This window comes from Pleurodeles waltl, chromosome 1_1 (genome assembly GCF_031143425.1).
Source record: "Pleurodeles waltl isolate 20211129_DDA chromosome 1_1, aPleWal1.hap1.20221129, whole genome shotgun sequence".
Lineage (NCBI taxonomy): Eukaryota > Metazoa > Chordata > Amphibia > Caudata > Salamandridae > Pleurodeles > Pleurodeles waltl.
Genome location: NC_090436.1, coordinates 282899687 through 282923998, shown reverse-complemented (window position 1 = coordinate 282923998; position 24312 = coordinate 282899687). Strand labels below are relative to the sequence as shown.

Sequence of the window (24312 nt, the reverse complement as noted above, 5' to 3'; positions counted from 1 at the left end):
TACCCCAGTCTACACAAAATCCCTAATTCCTACAAAGAGCTCTGAAAATATAAAATTGCACAACTGTCCAAATTAAATTTTGTGCATTCTTTGCATCAAATCCAAGCCCAAAGAGTACTTCAGGCAAAGAGTACTCTATTACACTTTGTTTAGGATTATTTAAAACCCAGATCACGTTGTGACCTACTAGTTCTAAATGTTGTTTTTATAAAAAAAATCACAAATGATGCACAGGCATCCTGCATGACTGAAGTGCATGGCTGAAACATGCAAGCAGGAGCTCATCTGAAAGTTAATTGAGGCAAGATTGAGGTCTTTCATCCCTCCGAGGTATGTTTACTAAGCTTAAACTTTTCTTATCAGAAAAAATTATTTGAATACTATTCTCATTACCAATGTGCAAACTATGAAACAGCTTATCTAAGAAAATAAGGATATGGGGGGTGTGACCATGCCAGATTGCAGCCTAAATGCTCCTTGCCGAGCTCTCGCCCACAAAATTGAATCCTGATGCCATCCTGTGGTATTGGTAGAAACTGACTCCAAAATAACTCCCGGCATGTTCACAAGACAATAAAGAGGTTAGCGCTGGCGACTTGGGCAGCAAGGTGACTGATGGGCGAGCTGAATACTCAAAATCCTAGGCCTACTTGGAGACATGGGTGGTTGAAGAGGAGTGGCCGTTTGGGCAGTGTCGCTGGGCTATGGCATCCTGGAAGAGACCGTGGGTAGAGTGAGAAACAACGATGGCCTGCACTGTTAACTGATAACTGCTGGGGCAGGGTGCTTTGTTGAGACATCCTGAAATTAGGTGTGATTTGAGCTGTGGTGGCTGAGTGCTGGTGGTCCCTCGAGGGCATTTGGTTCAGTGAGGCATGGTGGAGATATGCCTTGAATGGCTTGGAGTGCCCTGACGCTTAGTCGTCGAACAATCTACTGTCGACGAAAACCTGGCAATAAAGAACGTGAAGGCAGCAGCAATGGGGCATTCCAGACTCCTATATACTGAGGGCACAGCACCAATGAAGCAGTGAGGAGCCGCCCAGGGGTTCCTGTTGCTGGTTGAAACAGAGATGCCCATGCATGGTCTATGGCTGGCCCAGAGGCGCTGTTCAGCTGGAGATCTGGGGACTACAGTGACCACGGGCCAGCACTGAAGAATGGAGGCCCAGACCAGAGTGAAAGAGAACATTGAGAATGAGAAGGTGAGAGGCCTGGCTCGGGAGCCCCAGGGAGATCAAGTGGGTCATGGAACCTGTGGGGGCAATGGTACTGCCCCATGCATGAACCTCTGGACAGAGTGGAGTACTTGGCCACTGTTGAAGTGAAAGTGGGGATGGCCCCTCTGCTAGCAGTCTAGACAGCTCATGATGGGGAAAAAAGGAGGCCTGAGACAGGGGGCCATAGGTTGGCGATTGTGTGACCCAGTGGGTGGAACCCTGGAGGCCAAAAGATTGGGGTCTGCCAGTGAGTGCTTAGAAGCGTGCCACTCTGTGGGAGTCAAATTGAAACTGGTGACCCTGCTAAACAGATTGTGGGCCTTCGGGTGGGTTTGCTGCCCGATTGGAGAGTAACAATGGGGAAAGACAAAATAGCTATGCCACCCCAAGCAAGCAAGACTGTAAACTGATGGTGGAGGGCAGATGGAGCAAACAAGGAGAGACAACAGATAGGGCTCTGACTAGGGTGGACTGGATGGCATCAATATGGTGCTCTCAAGAGGAACTGGTAACCAATATCGACTGTGTGGCAATCAATGTCAACCTTCTGAGTGCCAACCTCCGTAAAGTGGAGGTCAGGGTGTCTGTGGCAGAAGTATCTGAATTACAACAGGAGGTGCAAGAACAGGAAGAGACCATACTGAAGCTATGCTAAACAACATCATATCAGAAGGACAGAGCAGAAGATGCAGAGGGAAAATCACAGAGAAATAATTTATACTATATGGGGTTCTAGGAATGGGCAAAGGGAGAATCTGCTGAGTTATTTTTGGAAGACTGGATTGTTCATGCTGTGCACCACAAACAACTGTCCACATTTTTCACTATTGAGAAAGCACATGGGGTGCTGGCCCCTCTGGCATGTCCTAGGGCACCCCAACAGGCCTTTATAGTCCACATGTCCAATTTCAGTGACTGGGATATAATTTTTCAACATGTCTGAGAAGCAGGCCCACGATAGTTTGAAGGCAGGAACCTTTCCATCTTCCCCGACTACAGTAAAAAAAAAACACAAGACCTCCACATATGCTATCTGTGGGTTAAGAAACAACTCAGAGAACTCAACTTGAAATACAGCCTGATGTTCCCTGAAAATCTTGGGTTCTACACATAGGGAAAGCACTATTCTTTTACTCACTGGAGGAGGCAAGCGACCTGGCGGGCTTGCTGGGAGCAGCCACCCCTTGAGGGGAACTTAGGCGAAATCTCGACGGTCTGCCCTGATGGTACCCTCATGAACATAGAGATGATACCGGATATGAGGGACTCGTTCAAAGTAGGAAGGACAGGAGGTCGAGTAGTTATTTTATGGATGTGGGTCCATCTGGGATTATTATCGATTCAGAGATCCCAGCTGAAACTCCTCAGACGTCAGAGAAAGGAAATTGTATGAGTCCTGTGTATAGTAAAACCTATGGACATCTTAATGTATGATCTAAACTATGAGTGGGAGTGGATGTGAGAGCTGTGGATGGGTGTAAAGTTTCAGTGCCTCAGCCCTTGTGACACTCTCTTGACAACGGCGTCTTGACAGAATCAGCTGTTAAGTGGGGGGTTATTGGGCTGTAAATGGTGTTTCTCGCACTGCCAAGTGCAGTGAAGGAAAGGTTGCATGGCTGCCCGGGGATGGTGTGTTGACGATATTTTATGTTGTATTTTGTTAATGATGTGGGGGAAATCTGATCTGCACCAATGTTGCTGTACCCCTGGTGCACTTTCGCTGAATGTGTTCCCAATTGGTAGACATTTAAGGGAGGGACTGTTCTGGAAAAGATACAGTTTGGGATAGGAAGTATGATGATATATAACAGGATAAAGCTACTCACATGAAGGATGCATATTTAAGTGCCTATAGCGCCACTGGTGTGTCACCTTACGTGACGCTTCACTGGTGCTAACCTCTGCTCCATATTTAGAAGGAGGTGTAACGCCACTTTTTGTGGGGTTACTCCTCTTTGTAAATATGGGCCCCTCCGATGCAGTTTTCTGCGTCAGAGTGACGTGCAATGGGTGTTGCTGTGGGCGTGTCACAGCAACACCCATTGCATTTTGGCAGTGCCTCACATTTATGAAATTTCGTAAACCTGAGGCACGCCAAAATCTAGTGCCACCCCAGGGGTGGCATTAGCAAGGACCAACAAGGAGGAATACTTTATTCCTTCTCGTTTTTTGCTTTTTCTATGTGTTCTGCATTCTGCAGCATGCAAGGGAAGAGCAAAATGCTAGAAATAATTGTTTATGTGCAGGAACTTGTCCCTTTCTACACATAAACAATCATTTGAAAGTGACACTTTGGCACTTCTGTGTGTGCTGCATTCTGCAGCACACACAGAAGTGCCAAAGCACCATTAGTGATTGTATGGCTTGCCTTCCTGCACATAAACAATCACACCCCTCAACGCAGACATCCTTGCACAATGGTATAAGGATGCCTGCATTGGCGCTGGCAGCTAAATTTAGGGCAAGCGCAGAGGACAACATCGGGGTGCACGATATTCAATTAAATACCGTGCATCCCTCCATTGTGAAAATGGGCCTAAATGTCAGAGAAATGGGTAGTGTTGAAAAAAGGTGTAGAGTTTATGTGTACATGAAGAGATACAGAGTGTTGATGGCCTTTCTACTGGAGACACATTTCTGAGGGAAGTGTTTGAGGCATTTGCGTAAAGGATGGCGGGGTCAATAATACTCTAGTTCCTACTCAGGATTTGTTCACGGGGCCCTGCTCTGGGTGGCACCGGGGGTACAGTTGGGTATAAGAGTCATAAATTTGATGAGGAGGGTAGATTTTTTATTCTGTTTGGGGCACTTAACGGGGGTGAGGCAGATATACCTGATAAACATCTATGCACCTAAATTTGATTTCCCAAGATTTTACAGACTGGTAGAAGCTGCATCTGCTGAGTTCCTAACTGTGGATGTAGTACTAGCTGGTGATTGTAATTTTGTCATGGATGGTGCTCTGGATCGCACACCTCCACCAAACTAGTAATGACTAGAGCTTTGCAGGACACTCTGAAGGGGTTGTGGTTGGTTGATATCTGGAGGGAGCAGCACCCCAACAAAAGGGTATACTCATGTTACACACCGGCAGCAGGCACTTATAGCAGACTGAATCACTGCTTTATTTCAGAAGCCCTCACACATACTGTGCAGGAGGTAATGTACCTGGTGAGATACATTTCTGATCAGTCCCCGTTACTGGTGGGATTTATACTGGAATGCAAGCGACCACCAATGCCTCTTTCGAGGTGCTGAGTTGAGGCCCTCATTGATCCGCTGTTCACGTCAAAGGTGGGTAAGTCACTGACACATAACCTTCAGGAAAATTGGGGCAGTGCAAGGAACAGAGCAGTGGAAAGGGATGCCATGAAGGTGGTGATTAATGGGGAGTGTCTGAAAACCACTGTTGGGGTAAAGAAACAGTTAGAACAAGGCTTGGACAAACAGGAGGCTACACTGCAAAAACTTGAGAAAGGAAGGCCCAGCAAACCTGATAAACTTCTGAAATGGCAGCAGGGTAAAAGAGAACTCATGGATGACTGGGGCAGACTGGAAAAGTTTGTCCATAAGAAACATTGCCAGAGATTGTATGTGGATGGTGATAACGCAGGGGAATTGCTTGACTGGTTCATTAAACAGGACAATCGCTGCATTCCTCCATTATCTATGAGGGATGCCGATGGGGTACTTGCAAATAGGCAACAGTCTCTGAATAAGACATTTGTCTCCCACTTATGCAGAATATATGCGGCCCAGGCAACAGAGGTGGAGGAGTTGGGCTGATATTATTTAGAGGCGGCAGGATTACTTGGACTTGCTGAAGATGAACAGGAGTCCCTGGAAGAGTCCATATCCAGAGTGGCCATTCGAGATCTAAAAATGGCAAAAACTCCCAGGGGGATGGGCTACCTGCAGATTTCTATCAGAGTGGCTTCTCTGGCTGACAACCTCTTGGAAACAAATAATGAAGCTCTAGGAAAAGGCAGGCTTCCTGGCATGATGCCAGAGGCAACATAGGTCATTATAGTTTAACCCAACAGAGATCTCCTCCTATCACCCGATATCCATGCTGGACATGGATGTGAAGATTCTTAGTAAAGTGTGGGCCTCCTGTCTTTCAGGTCATCATCTGACACTGATTCACATGGAACAGTGTGGGTTTATCCCAAAATGGAACACTGTCTGTAATTTATGCTGACTCTCCCACATCTACAATGCCATGCACCTACAGTGCAATGCCTACACCCTGCTGTTCGTAGATGTCGAACAAGCATTTGACTCAGTTGACTGGAGCTACTTTTGCCTGGCCCTTGACAGGGTGGGCGTGGGTGCCCGATACATACAGTTGGTGAAGGTCCTCTACACAGATCCAGGGTTGAGGGTCCGGACTGGGGGAACGGTATAGTAGAAATTGCCCTCCAGAGAAGTACTCGACAGGGATGCCCCCTGTCGCTGTTGCTGTTTGCGCTGGCCATGGAGCTGATGGCATGTGTGCTCTGGCAGGTGTTGGGGCCATGGGGGATTGCAGTTGGGGAGACACAAAATGTGGTGTCCCTCTACACTAACAATGCCCTTGTTTATATGCATCAGCTAGAGTATGCGGTGCCCATCCTACTCCGGGTGATGCAGGAGTTCGGGGACATCTCGGGACTTCTGGTTAATAGTACCAAGTCTAAACTCTTCTCTCTCAGGGCACTAACCCCAGTACCATGGGAATTGTTGCCTGCGACTGGCCTGCCATGGGAGGCAAAAAGTGTAAAATATCTAGGAGTCAAGATAGCGCACAGGGCCAGAGACTTTACAAGTCTGAATATCGGATGGGTGGTGGAAGATCTGCGGTAATTGTTTGGATTCTGGTAAAACCCTTTCACTGTCACTGATGGGGAGAGTGGCACTGGTTAAAATGGTGGTATTCCTGCAATGCTTATACACACTGCAGGGCACACTATATGAAATTCCACCCCACTACTTTAAAGAGATTTATTTATTTATAGTGGAACTTCTCCGGGCAGATGAGCGTAGACAAATTGGGCACAGCACACTAAATCAAACCTGGCAACAGGTTGGGGGATGGGCTGCCTAATGTAGTATTGTACTATATAGTGGCCCATTTACAAAATGTGATACCCTAGCTAGACCCTGATGACAATTAGGAAAAGAGATATCTGAAAGGCCCATATGGTTCAGAGCTGCTGCCTGTATGACAAATAAAGAGGGGTGTAACCTCATACCCCATATGCTGTGCCACACATATGCAGCCTGTGGGAACAGGCAGTGAAGAGGATAATCGGACACACTCCATACACCTCAGATAGGTCTCTGTGGTCACTGCAGCCATTTATGAAAATGGCCAAGACTGCGTCCATGGGCTGATGGTTGAGGGGTGTCTGAAAAACTATGTGTTAGACTTTTCATCCTTGGCGTGGTCTCCCTTAACTTTTTGCCTCTGTTCCCCAGGTTGTTGATGTGTGCTGGACTCTGATTTTACTGTTTTTGTTACTCTGGGCACTTTACCGCTGCTAACCAGTGCTAAAGTGCAAGGGCTCCTGTTTAAAATATGTACGTAATTGGTTCTCCATGATTGGCATATTTGTTTTACTGTTAAGTCCCTAGTAAAGTGCACTAGAGGTACCCAGGGCCTGTAAATCAAATGTTACTAGTAGGCCTGCAGCACTGGTTGTGCCACCCACACAAGTAACCCTGTAATCATGTCTCAGACCTGCCACTGCAGTGTCTGTGTGTGTATTTTTACTCTGTAAATTCGACTTGGCAAGTGTACCCACTTGCCAGGCCTAAACCTTCCCTTTTCTTACATGTAAGGCACCCATAAGGTAGCCCCTAGGTAGCCCCAAGGGCAGGGTGCAGTGTATGGTTAAGGTAGGACATATAGTAATGTGGTTTATATGTCCTGACAGTGAAATATTGTTAAATTCGTTTTTCACTGTTGCAAGGACTGTCTCTCTCATAGGATAATATGGGGGCTACCTTTAAATATGATTAAAGCGTAGATTCCCCTAGAGAGTAGATGGACATGTGGAGTTTGGGGTCCCTGAACTCACAATTTAAAAATACATCTTTTAGTAAAGTTGATTTTGAGATTGTGCGTTTGAAAATGCCACTTTTAGAAAGTGAGCATTTTCTTGCTTAAACCATTTTGTGACTCTGCCTTGTTTGTGGATTCCCTGTCTGGGTCAGTTTGACAGTTGGGTTGTTTTTCACCTCGCACTAGACAGTGACACAAAGGGGGCTGGGGTGTAACCTGCATTTCCTGATTAGCCATCTCTGCTAGGAGGGAGGGGTGGAGTGGTCACTCTCATCTGAAAGGACTGTGCCTGCCTCTGACAATGCCGGCTCCAACCCCCTGCTGTGTGTCTGATGCCTTGCCTGGGCAAGGCAGGATTTCACAAGTAGGTGTGAGTCCCCTTTGAAGAAAGGTGACTTCAAAGACTAAAATGGGTATAAGAAGGGCACCCAAATCTACAGACTTTAGAAACACTTCTGGAACCAAGAGGAACCTCTGCCTGGTGAAGAGCTGATAGCTGAGGAAGACGTGCTGCCCTGCCTGTGACTGTGCTTTGTGGAGCTTTCCTGCAGTGCTGCTTCTGTCAGAGTAAGAGGACAAAGACTGGACTTTGTGTGCTTTCCATCTTGTGAAGAAATCTCCAAGGGCTTGAGTTAGAGCTTGCCTCCTGTTGTTTGAAGTCTCAGGGACAGCAAAGACTTCTCTCTGCCAGCACCTGGAGTCTCTGGAGAGACTCCTGCTCTGACAAGTGGTGCCCTATCCAGTCCCTGGGCCCTTGAAAGGAAAGCTGGTGGAATCCAAGGAAATCGACTTCGGACGACTTCGGACCGACGCCGCTGCTGAATCCGGTAACCCGGTAGCCTGCACCTGACGGCGTGACCTTCGCTGGAACATGACGCTCTTCGCAGGCCCGACGCCGCAGCAGCCCCGCTGAAGTCCGCGACTCCGTGGAAGTCGCCGCACCACGTCGTGACCAATGCCGCTCGAACTGCACGGATTCAACGTTTCGCACAGACGCCGCGATTCCCGACTTCGCGCATCGGCTTGTTTTCACTCTTCACCAAAGGTACTGTACTTGGGGGTCTACACGACTCTGTGTCCGGCGCCGCTGGTGTCAGCTTGTTGGGAACGACTCCGTCACAACGCCGTGTTAACATCTCATTGAAGCATTTTTGTTTCTAAGCGCTATTTTTGAGTTTAATCTTTAAAAATTCATAACTTGACTTGTGTATGTCGGATTTTTGTAGTTTTGGTCTTGTTTTATTTAGATAAATATTTCCTATTTTTCTAAACCGGTGTTGTGTCATTTTGTAGTGTTTTCATTAAGTTACTGTGTGTGTTGGTACAAATACTTTACACCCAGCGCTCTGAAGTTAAGCCTACTGCTCTGCCAAGCTACCAAGGGGGAAAGCAGGGGTTAGCTGAGGGTGATTCTCTTTTACCCTGACTAGAGTGAGGGTCCTTGCTTGAACAGGGGGTAACCTGACTGTCAACCAAAGACCCCATTTCTAACACTATGGGATACATTTTTCATTATGGGCAATTTATTACGAGACAGGAGGCCGTGGAGACCTTTGACCTTAGTGCAGGACAATACTTACAATATACAAAACTATTGGCCACTGTATGCAATCTATGGCTAAGCTTTCCAGTGGCCACTGCTCAGTCACAGACTCTGATAACAATGCTGACTATGACAGGAGGAAGGCAGCTGATATCACTAATATCCAGAGCCCTATGGGAGGACCACCCAAAGCCTCCACTAAAAATACACAAGAAATAGGCCGAACAGACAAACAGACCACTTACAGCTATGAAGTGGGAGAAAGTACATGGTCATGGTTCAGACAGTCTCTTCCAACACCTGATTTAAGTTGATACAATATAATTACATACATCAACTCTTCCTCACGCCCAAAACTCTTCAAAGTATATGTCCCACAAGGGAGGTTTTACTGCTGAGGGGAAGAAGAGGTTGGCTTTATACATGTTGCTTGGTATTGCAGTACTGTTCTGGCAGGAGGTATTGGAAGAACCTACTGCGGCGACCAGGTAGACAGTACAACTTGATGTCAAACAAGTGTTGTTGGTTTTGCTCCTGAGGCCAAAGAGGAGGAAACTGACCTGGACATTTATGTCCCTTGGGCTGGTGCTGGCCAAACGCTGCATCGCAGTCCAGTGGCTGGCACCTGAACCACCTGCGTTACAAGCACTGGCTCAAAGATATCTCGGAGTAGGCAATAGCAGAGGAAATAAATATGAAATTGATTAGGAGGGCAGTAAAATGGATGATGACCTGTGAGCATGGGTGGAGATGTTGACAGCTCTGAGAAACCCTCTGGATTCTTGCCTACCTTCAGGGTGTTGACACGGGGAGAAGTAGTGGAAGGGTGAAGTAGTTGTTGGGATTTGCAGCTCGAGTTGAAGAGGTGAACAAACTATGTCGGATAGCCCGAACAAATGCTGAGGCGATATGGAATGGCCAACGGGTGAGCCTGTCGGGTTTCTACACTGCTTCTGGTCATGCTTTGTATGTAAGATGATTTGACACATCTTGGAGCAGGAAAGAGGAACTGGGGGGAGATGGGCAAACCATTCTAATTGATTGATTGTTATTGTTTAAGGAAACTATGTGGTCAATATTGTATCAAATTTTGCATTGTATGCTCTGGAAAAACTAAATAAAGACTATATTTATAAAATCCAAGATAATAAGGACAATCAAAAAGTATTTTGCAGTCAGCAAAGCAATAAAAACATAGCTTTCACCAAAGTAAGACATAATGCTTCTAATGAAAGGCAATGCTAAAAGTGACCTTGTGACACGTATGAACCACCAGCTCTGAACGTGGAAGCTTGGGTATGACTCCAAGACTACATGGATTCAAAATGCCAATAATTCATGAAATCATAGATGATTTTCACCAATTGCATCAATGGCTGAACCAAAACGACTAGAGTATTTCCCTCTTCAACAATCATTAGCAGACAAACTAAGGGGCATATTTAAGAAACTTTTCTTGCGCCATTTACAGCCCCATGTGTGCACCTTATTTAAAATACGGCGCACCATTGCGCAGGGTAGGGGGAAATGGCATCATTTTTCATGACGCTAATAATGTACTCAGCAGAGCAAAGCAAAGAAAGCCCCATATTTAATGCCTGCTCTGAGCAGGCGTTAAAAGTGGCATCACAAATGACCGATTTCCTTGCGCCATTTTTTCGTGCCTGGCAGAAGCATAATGTAGCACAAAGGGTTACAAAGTGGCACAATGCATGCAATGGGGCGCAATGATTATGGCCACGTTGGGCCACATTAGCGTAAAAAAATGATGCTATTGTGGTGCAAGGTGGCGCTAGGTGCTTATAAATATGCCCCTAAATGTTTCAACCTCAGGCACATACAAACACCATAAACAGTATTGCTGATACTACAATCAATGCACACACAAAAAATGTTGAACATCTGCAAATGTGGCTGTGTATATTCATTCACCATCTGTGACACTTCTGCTTAGTTGCCATTAAGCTTACAGTGTATCTTGACTTTCCTTCAGACCACATGAAGTACACCCAGGTTTAACTGCAGGTCTAACTGCAACCAACACCCTTTCAGCTATGTACCTGAAGAGAGCCTTGGAATATAATGAAAGCTGGGGGGCTCAGTGGCATCCTGGAAAACTAGCCACCATATACATGATACAGACAGACAGGGATATTTTTGTAATCTGCCTCGGTGTTCGTTATATTGTTTGTGAGGCTCTCCTAGAACATGCTGATAGAATGTTAGAGGTGGATGTTCTCTGAACCAGCAGTTGACTGCTGACTGGGGAGGAGAGCACCACGTATGAATTTATCTGCTTGCAATAAACATGTATTGACCACACCTAAGAGGAGCTGCTGTGCATTACTTCATTTTTTCACTGAGGTAAGTCATCCTTCTGAGTAATTCACACATGTAAATTTACTGTAACACTTTTGAGTAACTTTACTAATTAACCTAGTCATAAAATCGAGGGGACAGTTACTCAAAAGTGTAGCTTTACATATCTCCACCACCTGAAAAAAAGGGCGTGGATCCCATCTTATGCATGTAAGATACCACTAAAAAACACATAAGTAATCTAGCACCACACCTGAACAAGCCCTGGTATTGCAACACCCTACCACAGAAAATAATAGAGGCAGGGACTTTAATGTAAACCCCATATGAAATATTGTTAATTTAAATTACATAATTTGAAATAGTTGCAAATATAAATAAATATAATTTAATGTTTAAAAATATATAACAATTCTACATATGTTTATTTTTTATAATATAATTCAATAATCTTTTTCACATTTAAAGATTAATGTAACAATAACTTGTAAAATTCTAAAAAATTACTTTTAATTCGTTCTATATATCACCTTTAATAGATAATAATTCAAGATAAAACATTTACTTTAAGTGTGAATTTACAGTTTTATTTAATCGTAAAAAAAAACTAAATTAAAAAGCATTTACTATATTTTAGATAATTGTATTTGTAAATTAGAAATTTAGCCAAAAGTGCTGTTGCATTGTTTTTCTGGGAAAGTCTTGGACCTGGCCTTTTCCTTCTTATTCGCTCTTGCCCTGGCTGCTGTTCCTTCTCTTTTCACCTCCAAAATGGCAATCACCTGCCTGAGGGTTTGCATGTGCCATTTAATGTGACTACATTGCTTTTCCTTGTCAGGTTTTAGTTCTCTTTTCTTTACCCTTTCCATCATAGTTGCACCTCCCTTTGGTTTCTTCCTGAGTTTTCCAGTCCATTATGCTTCCTGTCATGTGAGTTTGATCTAATTTTATTTTCCTGTTACTTTACTAATCAAAGGTCCCAATCTGGTTGGAAGGTTGCATTGCAACAAAGCTGTATTCCTTTGCGTGCTTCCTTGCTCCCTCCACTTGCTGATCCTGACTTATCTCTCCTGAAGAATTCCACTAACAGAGTCCATATTCCTGGTGTTTTTTTAATCCTCTGAAGTCTTTAACCAGCAAGGAGGGTTTTTTACACCAATGTCTTTTTCCTACTGAGAAGGTGGCAGCTTCCCTAGAGCACTAGCCTACCACATATTCCAGTGCATGGTGAAATTGTGGCTTCCAGAAACAGTCAGTTGTGGTGAAATTGTTGCTTTCAGAAACAGTAAGTCGTGCATTCGACAGTGAAATGGATGATAGGTAAGTGTCCAGACCTGGACAATACTTCATCATGCAGAGAATTCCACCACCAGGATGGAGATCTACCTGTGGGAAAGTATAGGCAACATTTCCCTATACTTTACCATACTGAGATTGCTCCCCAACTGCAAAGTCTCCCTTTTATAAAATATAAGGAATAGTAAAAAAGGTTCTTGAACCATTTCTTTTGTAAAATTTTAATGTAAATTAATTTCATATATTTATTTATTTAAAATGTAGATCAATTTAAATACAAAAACTGTTCTTAAATATTTTATAATAGATTTAAAATATGCTCTATTTATATACATTTTTAACATTATGTTATATTTACTACTATTGTTAACTATTTCAATTATTGTAATTATATTTACCATGATTTCCTGTGGGGTTTAAGTCTCTTATCTCCATTGATTTCTTCCGGAGTGTGTTGCAGTACCAGTAGTTGGCCATGGATGGTGCCATACTTACTTCAGCTCCGAGCTAGGGTACTTTACTACTGTTTTGAGTTCCTTTTTAGGTCTTGCCTGACGACAGCTCATGGAATGTCTCTGCTAGACATCTTGTTTACTATAAGGTGCTTGGATCTCGCTCATTGCTTACCATTAGGTGGCTCCATTGTCACTCCTATTTGCTGCCTCCTAATTGGCTAGCACTTGCCAATGCCACTTTCTTGTCTTCTTTTTGGATCATCAACCAAGTACTGATTAAATTACTTTGATTAGTGTATTTTTGCTGTCCATTCACTGATTGCTGTGAATCAGGTACTGTTTTCTTCATTCTTCCTGTCTGAGTTGTTACTTCCCCTACCACCCCGAACCATGCTTGTTTTGCTTCTTACATTCTTGTTGCTTCTTACTCTCCCACCCTCCACCCTTGACCACTTAGCATCTCCACCCCCACCCTTCGGTTGTCTGTGTTGCTTCTTCCTTCCCACCTACACTCTCCCATTGTTGGTGCTATCTCCCCACCCTCCCACTGTCTGTATTGCCCATTTCCATTTTCCCCCTATTGTGTGTTTTGCCCACCCACCATAAGACAAAAAGCAATATGACATGGTCAGTGTCACAGTGTTTTTTTCTAATTTTACTTGTATCCATGGTGCCCAGCCATGCTGCTGTACACCATGGGTGAAAGACATCGGAAAAGCTAATAGCTTCTGCGAAGGCAAGACCTATTGACTTTGCCAATGCTTATCAGCTGTAGTAACATTAGAAGTGCAGTTAGTGAATAGGAATGGAGTTCCTCTTTTCTGGGTGGATCTATTTTCTGGGGGAGTGGATGTCCCTCCTTAAAGCCCTCCCTGATCCTCTCACAACCCCTTCATCCTCCCCCCAATTCCTTCCCCTTTAGTAGTAAGTATTCCCCATTTTACAGCCAATCCCACCAGTTGGGTAGAAAATCTTGCACAAAAAAACGAAAGGAAAGGAAGAGGCATGAACTCCACATTTAGTTCTTGCAAAGGTATGCAAAGCGCTATGCAAATAAGCACACAACAGAGTGGGGCATCTTCCTGCCAGCTGTGGCAGATGCAGATAACAAGTCAGGTACTTGTGAAATTTTAGAATAACCACAGACAGTTAAAAAGTCGAGAGGATTCTGGCACAGCTTGTAGAATAGGTGTATTGGAAACGAAAAAAGGTTTGTGACAAACTGGCAGTAATGGAGTATCCAGAAACAGGATGGTTCTGAGGTAGATTACCAACAGTCATTTTTGGTAATGGTGATCCCAGAGTAAGGAAGTTACACCTAGCACAAACAACATGATTAAATTAAAGCTAAAAATGTGGGAAATATTATTTGACACAGTAATTACTACTGCAGGATCATAGTTAAGCCAATGATCACTTACGGCAATAGCAAATCGCTGAATGTTATCCTTTTCACAGTTTTCAATTACATTCTCCAAATCATAGTCATCATGAGACTCCCCATCTGTTACAATCACCATAACTTTTTTGACTCCCCTCCGCGCTCCACGCTCTTCAGTAAAAGCATCTTCCCTGAAATGAAGAGAAAAACATGAAAGCACAACATTCAAATATGGGTTTAACTTAATAGCATAAAGGAGGTGCAGGAACATATTGCATTATAGTCTCTTAAGCAGGCCATCACCTGGCACGCATGTTCCTTTGTGATGCTGTAGGTCACATCAGGAAAAGAAGCTTCATTCTTTACTTTTAATTTTAAGTGTAGGAGCCCAATGACCTTTCTTCATCATGTATGTGACCAATTTGAAACTGCTTACTTACTGCAATTACACAAAGTGCACAAATTCACGAACAGTAAGACAAACACACAAAGGTATTTTCTGAAGTGAACATATTTTTATGGCTAAAAATATCTCCATTCATGCGTGCCAGGAATTCACAAAAGGATTCCTGCCAGGTGTAAATGGTTTTACTACAACAGATTGCTTTCCCACAATTGCAAGGTATCTGCAGTAGTAAATACCAGTGGCGGCCGGCAGCTTTAGGAGGTAGGGGGGCGAGCGGGACACACACACACACACACACACACACACGCACTCATTCTTTCACAAACAGACATGCACGCACATCCATTAACAACACTCATACCATTCAAACATGCAAGCACACACCAAACATTCATTTTAAAAGATCGCACACACTCATTCTTTCACACACACATGGACGCACGCACGCACATCCATTAACAGCACTCATAACACTCAAACATGCACGTGTGCACCAAACATTCAATTTAAAACATCACACACATACACACACTTACCTTCAGCCTCCAGGTCCCAGGAGGGTTGGGACTGCTGCCTTTCCTCATTGGCTGACCTTAGGTCTGCCAATGAGGGAAGTCAGCAGTCCCAGCCTCGTCACAGAGTGGGATGGGGTCAGTGAGACTACTGACCCCAACCCACTCTGTGACGAAGTGTCACTGATTGACACTCGCCCTGGGCACTTCAGGGCTTAAACTGAAGCACCCAGGAAGAGTGTCAATTGGTGATGCTTTCCTCGTCACCCAGGGGAGGGCCTCAAGGCACCTTTGCTGAGCTGAGGAGGTCACGCCATTAGGAGCTGTGACCTCCTCAGCCCAGCAAAGTTCAGCTCAGGCAGCCAGGAGTGTGCGCAAATCGCGCATGTCTGCTCCTGGCTGCCTGAGCTGAACATGGAGAGTGTCTGTCAGGCTGACCTTTGTTCAGCCTGACAGACTCTCTTCATGAGGGGCAAAAGGTGGGGGGCGTGGCCCCTCCGCCCTAAAGGACGGGCTGCCAATGGTAAATACAGTGCAAGGCATGGAAAGTAGGAGTAAAAAAGTATAGTTATCCTTGTAAGTTTTGGAAGGCCCACAGACACGTATGTTTGTGGGCACTCCCAAACACTGATCCATTTCTTTCCTTCTCTGGAATTGGTTGAAAATGTAGTCCAGGCATGAGTGGAGTAACCAAGTTATGAACAATCTGATTCCATCATTGAATCAGATTTAATCAAATGTCGGAAATTAAGTAAGAACTACCTTTGAAGCATTTTCCTACCATTTACTCAAGTGGAGACAGGAAATAAAGATTCTAAACCTATTTAGACCTGTTCAGGTAAAAGTGCAGCAGAGCCTACACAGTTAAATAGCATTTGTTTTCTTTTACTGTATACCCAACATGTAGTGTGCCCTATTTTTATACATTAGTACCCTGTCCTGTGGGCTTACAAAATACACTTCATAGCTGAGTTAGATAAAAAAACAACCTTGTCTTACATGGCAAAGGCACATTTTCCTGCCATGTATCTTTGCAGGGCATTTAAACTGCAGTTCAGAAAGAGCAATGTAGTGCTCCTGGCAGACATTTAGGCCAATATTTATGGAAAACGACGCACAATTGTGCTAGTGTCAAAATATTTAGCATGAGCTAACGCCATCCCTTAGAGCCATCTGTGGGTCATATTTTTTAAAAGATGCACAAAGGAGCTAAGGACTGGCTAGTGTCTGAACAAAAGATGCTAGCCAGTGTGGAACAGCATTAGGAACAATGGCGCTAGTGGGCCAAAAATGATGCTAGACTGACTAGCAGCAAAAAATCTGCAGCTAGTCAGCTTAGCGTCATTTGTGGACACACAAGCAGCCAAAAAATGACTCCTGTCTAAGTTAAGACCAGAGTCATTACCACATCACCAATGCCCACCACAGTTGACCTGTATCCCCAGGACAACCCCAACAGACCAAGTGGCAGCCAGGGGGCCCCATGTGAGGGGCTCCCAGTGGCACACAACACACATGTACGTACACTTACCTGAGATGGGCCTCCAGTACTGTACCTGCGGTGTGGGTGGTGGTGATGCTGGGGGTTGGGGTGGGCATCTATGTGCCCATTCAATGGTGTTTCCCCATGGAAATGGGCCCACAAGCAGTTTAACACCTGACCAGGTGTTAAATTTTGATGCTAACCAGCCTTAGCACTATTCTTTAGGTCCGCGTCCTACGTTTTAGTGTCGGGAGGTAAATATGGCGCTGGGGGGTTGCGTCATTTTTTAGAAAGAGAACGCCTACTTTGCATATCATTGTCGCTATTCGACGCAAGGTAGGTTGGTGCTTCCTAAAAATGTTGCTAACTCAAATATGTTGACGCTAGATGGGTCTAGCATCAAAATATAAATATGGAGTTAAGTTAGCGCCGCTTAAGCGTAAAAGAAATGCCGCTAGTGCGGCGCTAACTTTCCATAAATATGGGCCTTATTTTAGTCATACTTTTTATGCTGCAAACATGGACTTGATCCCACATACAACATTTAACTTCCGTGCTGTTGGTGGAACTAAGCCATCTACATTTGTCTTATAAGACATTTGTATAGACCAACTTGGTGAAACCAATTTTACCACTACCATTTTAGAACCATGCACTGTGGCACTGATTAGCAGTGCCAAAGGGCACAAAGCCCTAATGCCAAAAGAAGTCCCAGGAAAAGGAAAAAATCAGCATGACCATGCACAAAAGGTAAATTTGCTACAAATATTCTATAGAATTCATGAAAGTGCATCTCTCCTGCCAGTCCTCACAAAGGGGGCACTACGTTTTTCCTCAGCAAGCTGTTCCAGTGTCCCTGTGGCAAGCAATTCTTCTGTTTGATCACAGGATAAAAGAGAATACTCCATCCAAACGAAGAACTGTTTGATTCCCATCATTGTTAAGTTGGCTCTGGCTTTTCAAGAGTGTAACTGAAGATAATATGGCACAAAGGCTTTAGAGGTCTAAGATGCTTCACACCATTTGTTACCTTCAAGATTTGGTATCTGAAGCTAAGGAAGCCAGCCAGAACCGAGACAATGTTATCCTTATATTCATATTGGTAATATGTGGTGTTCTGGGCCTGTTTTTGTTTGGAATAATTAGCATATATAGTAAATGAAAGCATCATCAGTTCAGATTGGGCAGCTTTAGGTATGTATCGCTGGCTTTAAATAATGAGATATGATAACGTTTGATTTCACCATATTGTATGTTCAGTATTGTTTATAAAGGTTGGACAGAAAAGCTTCTTACTGCATGGTATGCCCTCAATTGCACTCTTGATTTCCAAAACAGTAGACCATGATTCTGGGTATATTCAATAAGACTGAGTAGGTACACTAAAAATGTTTATTTCTAAGATGACAGAAACATTATTTAAAACTAGAATGGGAAGTGGGAAGAATGGTATGAATGACATCACTGACATCCCCACAACTATTTCACTAAGAAGAAATCAACCAATCAATATTGGAAGTGAACTGGGGGAAAATGGATATATCCTTTCCTGCAGATAATTATGGCCCTCATTATGACATTGGCGGAAAATCCCACTGACCTCCACGCTGACTGCCGCCAACATACCGCCGCGGACATCCGTTCACCATATTATGACACACACACCAACCTGTCACTATTCAGCCACACACACAATTTCGCCACACCAAAGGTCAGTGATAAACTGGTGGTATCAAAACCCACACTGTTACGCCAAAAGAACAACGCCCACCACATTATGACCCATGAATCACCACGACGGACATTCAATGGAAGTAAACCATTGGCGGTACATACCGCGGCGCTCAAAATACACACACATACAAAACAACACCACATTGGACAATTCAAACAACACACACCTTTCACCCATACACACACACCCATACACACACCACACTCAGACCACTATAAACACACACCCACATTACCCACAATCCTTTATGACTACAAACCATTGGCACGAGACACACACCATGACCACAGACAAGACCAGAGCCACACACCACCATCACCTATACACCACCCACGCACCCAACATCACACAACCCAACACATCATCCTACACACCCTCACCCACCCAATTCACACAACACCCATGGCACTACAAAGACACCCCGGATTCTCTGAGGAGGAGCTAAGGTTCATGGTGGAGGAAGTCATCAGGATAGAGCCACAGCTATTTGGAGCACAGTTACAGCAGATATCCATTGCAAGGAAGATGGAGCTATGGCGGAGGATCGTGGACAGGGTCAACGCCATGGGACAGCACCCAAGAACCAGGGATGACATCAGGAAGAGGTGGAACGACCTACAGGGTAAAGAATGTTCCATTGCAGCAAGACAGCAACTCGCTGTACAGAGGACTGGCGGTGGACTCCCACCTCCTCCCCCACAACTAACAACATGGGAGGAGCAAGTCTTGGCAATCATGCATCCTGAGGGCATGGCCAGGAGTTACAGGTGGACTGGACTCTGGTAAGTCAACACTTTACTACTATCACCCCCCTACCTGCATGCCATCACATACCCCCACCCTCATCCTCACTCGCATCACTCCACCACCTCCCACACACCCCACCATCACATATCACTTATCCCAATGCCAAGTCCTGCATGCCATACCAATGCATGGACACCAATCACAAACCTGCATGGACACCTATCACTAAAACATGTACACTAGAGAGAATCAGCTAGCCCACCACATACCAACTTACACAAGTGAAAGCTGCCAAGGCAAATACAACGAAACAGGGCAATCCACTGATGCACAATATGTCACACACAGAAACAATAAAACTGCATTTACATCCCCCCAGGTACCCCAGCCAATGTCAGCTGCGAAGAGGTGCCAGCACTATCCAGTCTCCTAACAGAAGAGGCCCACAGTGATGACAGCAACTCTGGTTGCCTGGATCTGAATGATCAACCTGCCCCATCAGGGACCTCCAGACAGTCTGTTACCCAGGCCCAGTCACACATCACCAAAGAGCCTACCCCATCAGGAAACATCACCACAGCACCCACCCGGCGTACCCATACCTCTGTCCCCAGGGCATGTCAATCTGCAGTGTGTCCACCACTACAGGGACCCCAGGCTACACTTCGTACCTAAGACAATCAGGGACCTGGGGTCAGTGGCAGTGGGTACACGGTTCAGGGGACAGAGGCACAGGACAACAGGGACACTGGGAGGACAGGCCCAGGGAACCGACTCTCCAGCAGGCACTCACTGAGATCCTCGGAGCATACCAACATTCCCAGGATATGCTGGGCCAGATCCTGGCCAACGTTCAGGAGAACAGGCAGCTGCAGGAGGGACAGTACCAGGGGATCAGTGAGGACTTGCAGGCCATTAATACCACCCTGGTCTCCATTTCAGGGGTGCACGCAGACATGGCCAACATCATGAGGGAGGCAGTCTTACAACAGCGGGCCACTGCCACTAGCCAGACATCTGAACTGCCTTCCATCTCCGCTGCCGCTAGTGGACAGGAGGCCCCGCCACAGGACCAACAGGCCACCAGCACCTCTCCCCCTGCAGAAGGAGAACCACCCTGCAAAAATTCCCTGCAATCCAGGCAGAAGCCAGAGACTATTGCCAAGACCCTGCCAGGAAATGAGAATCTCCTGATTGTCACCCTTGTGTCCCATTAGGTCACCCTGTCCACCTTGAACTGCCATTGCTCCCCTTTCTATGTCCCCTTGGACAATGCACCTGTGCTACCAATAGACTAGAACAATACCCTGGACTTTCCTCCATCATCACCCGTGCCCATTGCCCTTGCCCATTGACCTTGCCCCCCTACTTCTTAGCACTTAAATAAACACTCTTTGAAAAAATAGTATGGAGTATGTTAAACTTATTTTAGTATGCATTTGTTTAACCAGGTTCAAACATTGCAATTCAACTGTACAGTAAGGTTCAAATAGGGAAGATATGTAGTTGGCTGCAGTGATCACACCAGGAGCGATAGTGAGGCACCAACATCTGAAAAATTTGTTGCCAAAGGGTACAGTGAGTGGGCATAGACGTGGGAAATAACAGCATGCTAGTGACAAAGATAAACCATAAAATGACAATAAAATATGAAGTAACACTGTCTTACCTGTGTGTCATTGGAAGTATTGTCAAATCACTGCAGCTCATCCTCATCATCTGCCTCCTCATCCTCACTGTCCACAGGGTTCACTGCTGCCACATGGCCATCTCCAGCTTCCTCCTCCTGCAGAAAAGGCACGTAGCATCTGAGGGCCAGAATGTGCAACATGCAGCATGCCACGATTATCTGGCAGACCTTCTTGGGTGAGTAGCACAGGTATTCACCTGTTAGATGGAGGCACCGAAACCTGCCCTTCAGGAGGCCAAAGGTACGTTCAATAATCCTTCTTGTTCTCACATGTGGCTCTTTATGACGTTCTTCTGCCCTTGTCCTGGGATTCCTCACAGGGGTCAGAAGCCATGATAGGATTGGGTAACCAGAGTCACCTGCAAATATCGAGGGACAACATTTAGCCACACACTATCCCATATGGCCCACACCATTCCCATACCCCAACATATACTGGATGGGAACCAGGGCTCACCTATTAGGCACACCCTGTGCCTCTGTAGTTGGGCCATCACATTTGGGATGCTTCTATTCCTCAGGATAAAGGCATAATGCACTGACCCTGGATGCTTAGCATTGACATGGGAGATGTACTGGTCCGCCAAGCACACCATCGGGACATTCATTGAGTGAAAACTCTTTCGATTTCTGAACACCTGTTCATTTTGCCTGGGGGGACACATGCAATATGTGTACCATCAATTGCGCCAGTGATGTTGGGGATATGTCCCATTGCATAGAAGTCAGCTTTCACTGTGGCCAAATCCTCCACCTGGGGGAAAACAATTTAGCTGCGCATGTGTTTAGTCAGGGCAGGCAACACTCTTGTGAGCACTATTGAGAACATTGGCTGTGACATTCATGCTGCCAAGCCCACTGTCACTTGGAAAGAACCAGTTGCCAAGAAATGGAGCACAGATAGGACTTGCACAAGAGGGGGGATCCCAGTGGAGTGAGGGATAGCAGATATTAGGTCAGGCTTCATTTGTGCACACAGCTCTGTGATTGTGGCTCTGTCAAGCCTCTAGGTGAGGAAGATTTCCAGGCTCCTCCATTGTTGCCAAGTCCACCAGGGGTCTGTACATGTATGTCTCCATCTCCTATTCATCCGCAACGGTAGCAATCTATGGGGCAAAAGAGTGAGGAGCCGGTCACAAACTGTACATCGTAGCCACAACAGTACAAAAGCATGATGTTAATTTTTAATGTATAAGTGGCATTTGTCCTGTATGTCCAATTTTGAACTTATTATCCAGGGCCTGCCCCCCCCTGAAAATGGGATCTGCCTGTCCTGTGTGGAGGGACAGGTGGAATGAGATAATTCCGCTGACGTTGTGCACCGTTGTGGTATGCAGTCAGGAAGCTCTGTGCATCTCCTCATTGGTTAATATTGTGCCCTATGGGGTACAGTGGCCAATGGTGATGTATGCCAGCGGTGACGGTATGCACCGCTGCGGATGTGACCGCCATTTTCTATCTGATCACTCACTTGCTACCTGACCTTCAAAAGGAGAGGACCTACACTGCATGTGTTGCTGTGACCTGTGTCTGGAACCTACCATGGCCAGTGTGATTGGGAAAAGGGCCCTTGCCTTCACCTCGCCGGAGTTAGAGCAACTGGTGGATGGGGTCTTACCCCAGTATGGACTGCTGTATGGGCCTCCAGACCAACAGGTGAGTACACTGTGAGCACGATGCATGGGGCATGAATGCATGGAGTGGTGTCTGTGAAGGCCTCGTGTAGGAGGTTTGGTGGATGTTCCCTGTTCGGCGTGCAGCTTGTGTGCTGGGCCTTGTGTGTGCAAATGGCGATGTGAAGGGGTATGGTGGGCCATAAGTGTAACAGGCAGGATGGTCTGACTGATACCTTTTCCTGTGTGTATTTCTCTGCAGGTCAGCGCCCATCAAAAGAAGGATATATGGCGTGCCATCGCCAAGGACGTTCGGACCCTGGGGGTCTACGGCAGGCAGAGCACCCACTGTCGAAAACAGTGGGAGGACCTGAGACGCTGGGCACAGAAGACTGTGGAGGCCCAGCTAGGGATGGCCTCCCACTGGGGAAGGGGTGCCCTTGGAACCCTGACCCCCCTGATGGGCCGCATACTGGCGGCAGCCGATCCGGAGCTGGATAGGCACCTGAGGGCATCACAGCAGCCACAAGGGGGTGAGTACAGTTCCCATCATTATAACTTACGCATGGTAGGGGGGTACCTGGGTGGGGGATGTGTGTCAGTGGGTGCCCTTACTCCAGGCCTGACTTTGCAGAGTAGGTCCCATGTTGGGCAGGATTCTGAAGTGATAATCCTGCTACCTAGCTTGTAGGCATCCAATACTGGTCAGGGCTGTCTGGGTCCCAGGTGTGCTGCAGTTGGAGGTATGTGCTCCTCCCCATGCCCTGGTGGCTAGCATTATTACTGGTAGTGCATTGCTTTGTGCATAGGTTGTTCCCTGTGTGTGACAGTGGTGTGTACGCCAACGGTGGTGTTTGTGCAGCCATTGACCAAGTGTATCCTTTGTCTCTTCCCCCCCCCTTTTTGTTTTGTCACCCTGTCCTTATGTGCATTAGCATCATCTGGCAGAGGAGCAGAGGCACCGGCGACAAAGGCAGCTGCATCCCACAGGACCCAGGAGGCAGAGTCCACCAGTGGGATGAAGGGCGAGGGGAGCACTACGGCGGAGACAGGAGGGAACAGTCCTGACACAAATACCTCCTCCGATGGAAGCTCCCTGGTGGTGACGGACACTTCTGTGACCACCCCAGCTACAGGTACAGCCGGCACACCTGTACCAGCCCCGCCCTCCCAGCAACCACTCAGCGAGTTGTCCGTGCCCGCTTACCCAGGAGGGTGGGCATCTCCTTCTCCCCAGGCACCTCAGGCCTTGCCCCAGTTAGCACTCCTGCCCTGAGTGTGGAGGCTATTGACCTCCTGCAATCCATCTCTGCAGGGCAGTCAACCATTGTGAGTGCCATTCGGGGGCTGGCAGCCCAAATGCAACATACTCATGGATTCCTAGAGGGCATTCACACTGGCTTGGCAGCCCAACAGAGATCAATCCAGGCTCTGGCCTCCTCTCTGATGGCAGCCATTGTCCCTGTTTCCACCCTCCCCCCTCCAACTTCCTCTTCCCAATCCCATTCCCCTCAGCCCCAACCTATCCCAAGCACACAGGCACACAAGCATGCACACAAGACAACACACAAGAGTGGCACAGGCAAACACAAGCACTACACATCATCCACAGGCACTCACACACCACACCCATCCAGATGCAGACATACCAACATCCACTGCCTCCCCTGTGTCCCTCTCCTCCTCCTCCGCTTCGACCTCCCTCCCAGTTCCATCTACACCCACACCTGCATGCACTACACCATCATCTACTACCAGCATCACCACCACACCTAGCAGAACACACGCCTCACTTGCAGACACCACTACAACAGCCATGCACACGTCCCCTGTGTCCTCTCCCACTGTCTGCCCCCCTCCCAAGGT

The 24312-nt window shown here is 46.2% G+C and overlaps 1 protein-coding gene across 1 annotated transcript in view; it reads right to left on the bottom strand.

Moving 5' to 3' along the window:
- ITGA1 (integrin subunit alpha 1) overlaps positions 1–24312 on the bottom strand; it is a 795992-nt gene that overhangs the window by 372198 nt on the left and 399482 nt on the right. The window contains exon 8 of the mRNA XM_069221693.1: positions 14301–14451. Within this exon, the coding sequence (XP_069077794.1) occupies positions 14301–14451 (151 nt within the window). The remainder of the gene's footprint in view (positions 1–14300; positions 14452–24312) is intronic.